General features: G+C 35.1%; 2 protein-coding genes across 4 annotated transcripts in view; one reads left to right on the forward strand and one right to left on the reverse strand.

Annotated features, from left to right (window-relative positions):
* LOC103463103 (fibronectin type III domain-containing protein 7-like) overlaps positions 1-6,372 on the reverse strand; it is a 19,814-nt gene extending 13,442 nt beyond the window's left edge. For 2 of the 3 annotated variants that reach the window (XM_008406273.2, XM_008406274.2), the window contains exons 1-7: positions 6,196-6,372; positions 5,324-5,339; positions 4,973-5,233; positions 3,888-4,148; positions 2,468-2,728; positions 1,475-1,738; positions 667-921 (exon numbers count right to left, since the gene is read on the reverse strand). In XM_008406273.2, the coding sequence (XP_008404495.1) occupies positions 667-921; positions 1,475-1,738; positions 2,468-2,728; positions 3,888-4,148; positions 4,973-5,233; positions 5,324-5,339; positions 6,196-6,249 (1,372 nt within the window). In that variant the 5' untranslated portion in view covers positions 6,250-6,372. Of the gene's footprint in view, positions 1-666; positions 922-1,474; positions 1,739-2,467; positions 2,729-3,887; positions 4,149-4,249; positions 4,386-4,972; positions 5,234-5,323; positions 5,340-6,195 lie in introns of those variants that run through there. The other variant, XM_008406275.2, reaches the window with a different exon arrangement.
* An 835-nt stretch (positions 6,373-7,207) lies between these two features.
* stxbp3 (syntaxin binding protein 3) overlaps positions 7,208-7,704 on the forward strand; it is a 15,729-nt gene continuing 15,232 nt past the window's right edge. The window contains exon 1 of the mRNA XM_008406276.2: positions 7,208-7,310. Coding sequence (XP_008404498.1) covers positions 7,265-7,310 — 46 coding nt within the window. The 5' untranslated portion in view covers positions 7,208-7,264. The remainder of the gene's footprint in view (positions 7,311-7,704) is intronic.

Consider the following 7,704-nt stretch of genomic DNA (forward strand, 5'->3'; position numbering starts at 1 on the left):
GTGGGTTCATTTATTGAAGTTATGTTTTAACCATTTTATTAATTCATTTGTAAGTTAAGAATTTCAAATTAAATATTTTATTAGCAAGCTAAATTACAACTTAATATTTGGTTTCTAAACTAAAATGTAACTTAAATGGAATTAGAAAGCAAATTATTAGCTCCAAACTAAATATTTAATATATAAACTAGACATTTAGTTTATAGACAAAATATTTAGTTCAGAAACTAAATATTTAGTTAACAAGCTGAATATTTAGCTCCAAATTAAATATTTAGTTTGTAAACTAAATAGCTAACTAAATTTAATTAGCAAGCCAAATATTTAGCTTAAAACTAATTATGTAAACCATCTATAAGCTAAATATTTAACTTCAAACCAAATATTTTGCTTGCTTAGCTACAAACAAAATAGTTAGCTTCATTCTACTTTTGTTACAAACTAAATATTTAGCTTGTCGCTAAATATTTAACTTAAYWAAATTTAATTTGCTATTTAAATATTTCGAATATTTAGTTGGAACTATTATTTAATAATGAATAAATAACATCTTGAAAACATGACCTTTAAAAATGAACCTGCGTTTAGCCTGAACAAGCTAAATGCTAATTGCTAGCCTAATTTCTGTTACTGTTTGATTGTGTAACTATTGGCGCTGCTACTCACCTGTAGTGTAGTTGAGAATCGTCCCYTCAGGACTGCTGCCAGCCAGGTTGTACGCCAACACAGACATCAGGTAGGTGTAGCCACACTGGCACTGATATGTGCAGTTGTTGCTGGTGGAGTTGCAGGTTGCCTCACCACCATCACCTGTTTTGACAAAGGCCTCATAGCCGTCTGCGTAAGGTACCGTGTTCCACGTCAGCGTGCAGTTTCCTTCTGACGACGCCACGAGAGTCAGAGACTCTGGAGGACACGGGACTGTTTGCAAAAAATATGAGTTTTTTTTTTTCAGTTTGTTTCTCAAAATAAAATTACGTAAAAACTGACGGTTTTGTTTTAAACAGACACACAAAAATTTAGCAAGTATTYCTTACAATCTCTTACTTGAGTATTTTCTTGGACGACACTTTTTATTTTTACTTAAGAAAAAATACGTTGAAGTAGTGCTACTCTTGAGTATGGGTTTTGCTGCTCTATCTCTACCGYCTCTGGCTAGCATAAGGAAATGCTAGCAACTAGCTAACTACTTATGCAGCTAGCAGAAGTAAATTCTAGCTGCTAGCTAATGCTAGATGCTACTTATGCAGCTAGCATTATCATGTGTTTTTGACAGTGAACAATATCATGTTTGTTTTTGATTTATCTTTTTGTATGTCTTTGTTGTACCTTTTTATTATGGACCTTCTATGTGTCTGTAGTAACRATAATGATGATAAATGCTAGCTTTTAGCTAGGATTTACGTTTGCTAGCTGCACATTTCCCTTTATTGACCTATCTGTAACCATCTTCAGTCTTCATGTTTCTACTCACAGGTGATAAAAACCACTGGGCTGGATGGYGGGCTGGGTCCGGCTTCGTTTGAGGCCGTGACGTGGACGGTGTGGACCTCTCCACAGCCCACCGGCGACAGGGTGCAGGAACTGGAGGTGCTGTTACAGTTCAGGTTCTGGTCACTTGTCACATGATAGTCAATGGTTCCATAAACGTCTTGGCTGAGTTCCCAGGACACRGAGAGTCTKGCCACGCTGTTACTCCTCACCACTGACACRCTGACAGAGGTTGGAGTCGGAGGTCCTGGTAAAAAGACAATGCAAGTTGTAAAAATAAAAACAAAAACCAAACCTAACKTTGGGATCCACTTGTAGGAGGATACTGATTGTTTGGATATGCTTTAAAAAAGCTGTTTAAAGCTATTTTTATTATCAAGAAAAATGTCCTGAAGCTTTAAAATAAACTTATTTTCCTATACTTATAAATAAAATGAACTTTTGAAAATAGATTTTTAAAATTTACTCAGGTTATTTTTGTGCATTGAAATTTTTTTAATTTGAAAAAAAGAAGAAATATAAAATAGGCTGTTTCAATAAGCAATTAATCAATTAAAATAAGCTTGATAATTTCCATTCTGATTGATATTTTCTGAATGGAAATTTTGTTTAGGAACTTCATAACCCATTTTATTTACGGCTTCAGTTGTAAATATTTTATATTCATTATTTTTAATTGTGTTTTGGATATTTAGAATACCTGCCACATTGATCTTTAAGAGGGTGAACTTGCATTATTACGTGATTATCACTATAACACTTGATAACATTGTCAAAACAACAATATTATCACTTACGGTGATGCTAGGGAAATTTATCGTTACCGTGACAAACATATTGTTTGAAGTAAATAGAACATTTTTACATGCCAACAGACATAAATATGTGATTTAATTGATGAGTTAAAGCGCCCAATTTAAAACGGATTTAACGTAATAAAGACATAAAGAATAAAACTATTTCTGTGTTTCCTTACGTGTGGTTTGGTTGACGTACAAACTTGCCTCTCCCTCTCGGCCTTCCGGGTCCCAAGCTAAACTCCTGATGACATACAGGGATCCAGCATCCAGGCCAGGAACGGTCAGCTGGGTGTTGGTCGTGTTGTACTTCTCCCGAGTGTTTGAGCCGAACTTGTACATAAACACGGTGTAACGGACCGCGTCAGAAACAGGAGGCCAAGTCACAATGATGCTGTCGTTACTGGGAGAGGAGGTGGAGAGCTGGGGAGGTGGCAACACTGAGGAGAAGAAATGGCTGAAATTAATGCCTTTAAACTTTAGCTGCGTTTCCATTACAAGTGTTAGCAAAACTTTAATATTCCGCTAATGTGAAAAGAACGAAGCAATTTTGTAATTGTGTTGTTTCCGTTAAATAAGAAACGCAATTAAAGTCACACATGAATAAGTTTGTTCACGCAATAAGTCGTTAAAAAAACCAACATGCTGCGTCATAATCCTCCTCTACTTCCTGTCGTCGTCGTCTTCTTCTTCGTGGGTTGCGGTAGTGCAACATCCGGTGGTTGATCACGTGATGACACGAAATAAAACAATTTTGATACGGTCGAATAGCCACCTAATCCTAGCGCCAAAATGCCTTTAGTAAAAAAASGTGAAGTTTTATCAGAATCGCTATGTTGCCTCGGAGCAAATATATTTTTGAAGTTTTCGGATGTTACTACTATCAGAAAAGACAAAGAAGACGACAGGAAGTGGTAGGGAGATGATGKCACTGCATTGTTTTTAATGACAATAACAGGAACAAAATTATTGATGTGGATTTACTTGCGTTTGATATTTAATGGAAACAACACAACTGCGACACTCTTTGTTTTTTATGACACGAGCTGAATATCAACAAAGTTTTGCGCACATTTGTAGTGGAAAACCAACTACTGACMCGGCTTTTCTACCTCGAAATTCTTCAAATCATCTCAAGTAGATAGAAGTTTGAAATTTGGACGTTTTAAGAATCTTGATATAAATAAAAAATAAACTATTATTGAAGTCGTTTTGCTTTTGTTGTGAGTATCACAACAAAAAAGTAGTTTCTTTCTTTGTGCAAKAACAATAAAATAAGTCTAAGATGWTTTCCTTTGGGGTAGAAACACAAATAAGTTGTTGAAGCTGTGTAATGTGTTTTCATAAATGAGGTCAGATACAGAGTTGCCGATGATATCGGAGAAGGTGCCAGAGGGATGCTGACACATTTCCAGGGTAAAATGACAAAATGGCAGCTCAAGTGACGTCTTCAGGGCAAATTGGACCGATTGGAGACAGCTCCGGATTTTCCTGGTACATCTCAAACTCTTCGACTAACCTTAGGCTAAAATTGTTCTTTTCATTTGCATCATGTTTCTAACAATAACCATAACAAAACTGTAGTAAAGAAGGTCCTACGTGTTTTTGCGGCTACAGGAGACGATGGCTGGCTCCGGCCGGCATCGTTCACAGCCATGACGCTGAGCTGGTACTCGGTGTACGGGTCGAGATTCTGGATCTCAGCCGGGGAGGAGGAGGCCGAATCCTCTCTGAAGAAGCCATTAGTGTTTTCAACCCGAATGACGTAAGAGGTCGCCCCCGTCTTTGGGTTGAAGTCCACCATTAAGGTCCTGCTGTCCTTTGGCTTCACGGTRCTGATGGGATCCATCATATCAGGCGCTGAAACAGACGCAGAGTGTGAGCTGACGGTGTTTTTTTTTTTTTATTACTAAATTAATATAAAAATATAAAAAACAGTATGTCATTTGTAGACTATTAACTGGGGTAGATTATCTAATGATTCCTCCATCAAATGTGTTTAAGCTTCCTTGAATAGGTTAGGAAARGTTTGCGAGCTACACAAAACATGTTCATTACATTTTATTTTTACATAAAAATCAGTCTTATATGAGACTTGCCCATTTTGATCACTTTCCAAAATGAGCTCTGCCTTGGTTGCTAGGTAACGGGKCTGGCGGGGGTTGCTAGGTAACGGGAAAAATCCAGTGGAACGTCACTTAACAGCTCATTTTAAGGAAACTTAATTTATTATCAAAAATCGGCTGGGTGTTTTTTAAGCACTATGGTTGTTTTTAGAAGCTCTAGAAACCCAAATGGAAGTAAAACAAAAATGTACAAATATGAATTTTGCGATAACAGATAATAGCTCATTGATGATAAGTCAGTTGAAATATCTTTTTACAGACAGAAATCCTCCAAAACAATCTTTTTTTTCTAATGTAAAACATTGGCTATTATAAATCAAAACATTTAGGACCTGCTATAAAATCATCTCATCTTAGATAATGAGAAATTAGTCTGGTCACCTCCTCAGACTTTTACTTGAGTAAAAATATGTTAYGGTAGCTACTCTGACTTCAGTTTTTGGGTATGAAGGTTATGAACCTTGTTGTAAGTTTCAGATATATTCCCTGAGTCACATTCACACTTTTTAAACAATTATTTCCGCACACTTTGCTGAAAATTGACTAAATTTTGCTCACCTGTGGATGTTTTGGTTGATGCAGAGCTCAGTACAGTCTGGTTTGCACTCAATGCTTCAACAGTGAAGGTGTAGGCTACACCTTGGGACAGGGAACTGATGGAGCCCATCACCGTATTTGGACCAAACATGACGAAAGCGATGGGATCGTTGGGTGAGCTTGACAGGGCAGCAGATACTTTGTATGAAGCGGCACCGGAATAACTGCTCCATCTGAGAATCACGGTCTTGGATGTGGTGGAGAACACAGACACCTGGATGCCTGATGGGAAAAATAACACACATTATTTTGTGTTTGAATGCTGTGATAAAAAAAAATGCATTATTATCCTGATTGGACAACAAACAGTACCTGATTGTGCTGCAGCCTGCAAATTTATAGGAGGAAAAAAATGCCATTAATATTTTGTGCATAGATGGATAATAATTAGTTTATAGATATGTTATTAATTAATCTATAAACACCAGCAGTGGGTAGAGTACCCAAAAATTAAAGTAAGAAAAAACTCAAGAGTTGCTCTACTTGAATTTTTTTTTTTTCATAATTTTGATATTTTACAGAGAAAAATTATAATAATTCATATCAGTAACAAAAAAATAACAAAATCAGGCAAAATAATTTTTTTACAAATCAATATTAAAGTTGTGAAACTAACAAAAACTGCAGGTGTGTGTCTGTGTCTGGTAAATCTTTGATTAAAATAATTGTTTTTCATTCAGTCAGTAAAGAATACAAACATTATACTCAAGTAAAAGTAGCCTTACTTCATAATAAAATTATTCAAGCAAAAATAAAAAGTAAAAATACACATAAAAGTATTTTTTTTCAAAAAGTTACTCAAGTAAATGTAATTGAGTAAATCTATCTAGCTATTACCCAACTCTGCTAAACAATTAATAATTAATAACTGTTTATTATGCATTAATTCAAGGTGACAAGGCTACAAAATTAAGTTCACAAATGCTTATTCTGTTTATAAGGTGTAGTGTAACAACTCTGGATTAAATAAATAGGTTAAGAGACTTGGTTCTCTATTTGACTAGAAACTTATATTTTGTCTCTTTCTCACCCTTAATTAATGTAAAATAAAAAATTATTAATGATTTAGAAAGAGTTTAGGGATAAATAAATAACATATTGATTAGCCATCCATAAGTAAACTCTTATTGTAAAGTGGTAACAAAAGGAGTCTGTAGCTAATTAATAAAATTGGTTCACATTACCTGTGAATATATGTTCAGAAAGACCAAAAACACCAGCCACTTCATAGCGCCCATTCTTTATTTGTTTCTTGAAGCTCTTCCTTTTCACCTTATGCCTCTTTTTGATTCATCCACATTCCTCTCTGATATCTTCAACTGTTCCTTAAAATATAGTGTTTCTTCTTATTAATACGTCTGGATTCAGCTCCTCCCTCTTTGAGGCAAAGGTCCAATCACAACAAAGTACAGTGGCCCCGCCTGCTAGGGGTTGCTAGGTGATGGTCTGGGCTGGGGTTGCTAAGTAACGGCGGGTGCCCGTTCAGTTACGCTGGGTTTAAAGGACAGTCGTCAGTTGTGACTTTTATGTACACTGCAGAAAGAAAGTAACTTTTCAGCGAAATGTCTGAGCCCTCTACGTTATAAGTGAAATGTATTCACTTACAATGTTTAAAGAAGATAGATTTCATTGCAGCTTAAAGTGCCATTATTATATATTTACTATAAAACAAAGTAAAAAAAAAAAAAAAATCAAAACACTGCATGGTGAAACGTTATTTGCTTTGCTAGTTGCAAATTGATTTGCAAATAATTTAGGCATACTTTTTGAAGAAAACATTTATTTTCTATAATTGCTTACAATTATTTYCTTATGCTTACGATKATGCATAAGGAATTATTGGAATATATTGGKCTTATTATATTATGTAAATAAATATATGACTGTATAATATAAATAATTATTRTTGTTAATATTCTTGTTTTTATTTCTTAAATCCTTTCATTTTAGAATCTTCAATTTATTCTTTAAAATTTTATATTTTAGAAAATACCTTTATTAGTRTTAGTAATAGTTTTCTTATCAGTATTTTCACAAAATATTAATTTTCKCATTACGTAAGTAGATTTTTATTTATTTACCTATCTATCAGAAGCATAAAAAATATGAAAGGGCGTCTGTAGTTTTGTTTCCCCTTCAGGTTCAATTTTTAAAAACTACAGAATCACCCCGTCGCGCCCTTTGTGACGCAATCAACGTGCGTCAAACAGACCGGAAAAAGAGGCGCAATAGTGGAAAAAAAAGGAAAACAAGATGGCAGCAGTCTCGGATCACGGGCTTAAGCGAATAGTTTGGAAAAGTAAGTTTACCTACTGTTTTTACGCATTTATACTTTACGTAAACTTGACTCGATAATTGTGCTGATTAATTATCCGTCTTCTGTCTAAGAGCAGCGGCCGTAAAGTAATTTTGTGTRTAGCTTGGAGCCCCACCTTATTCCCTAAGAAAAACCACGACTGACTGAGACAAACTTGCTGTCACCTTCACAAATTTGCTCCGATTAAAGATTAGCGCGTTGTGATAACAAAGCAGGATGGCTGAGATKAGCGAGTTTCTTTATTTATAAAACTTTTGTAAGCATTTGGAAATGCAATGTTTGTTGGATATATGTCTGACAACGTTGAAATAATCATTTCCTTTTCTCCTCCTAACTTCCCGTAAAGTTGAATGAATATCCAATCAATATTGGTTAA

The sequence above is a fragment of the Poecilia reticulata genome, linkage group LG4 (assembly GCF_000633615.1).
Source record: "Poecilia reticulata strain Guanapo linkage group LG4, Guppy_female_1.0+MT, whole genome shotgun sequence".
Classification (NCBI taxonomy): domain Eukaryota; kingdom Metazoa; phylum Chordata; class Actinopteri; order Cyprinodontiformes; family Poeciliidae; genus Poecilia; species Poecilia reticulata.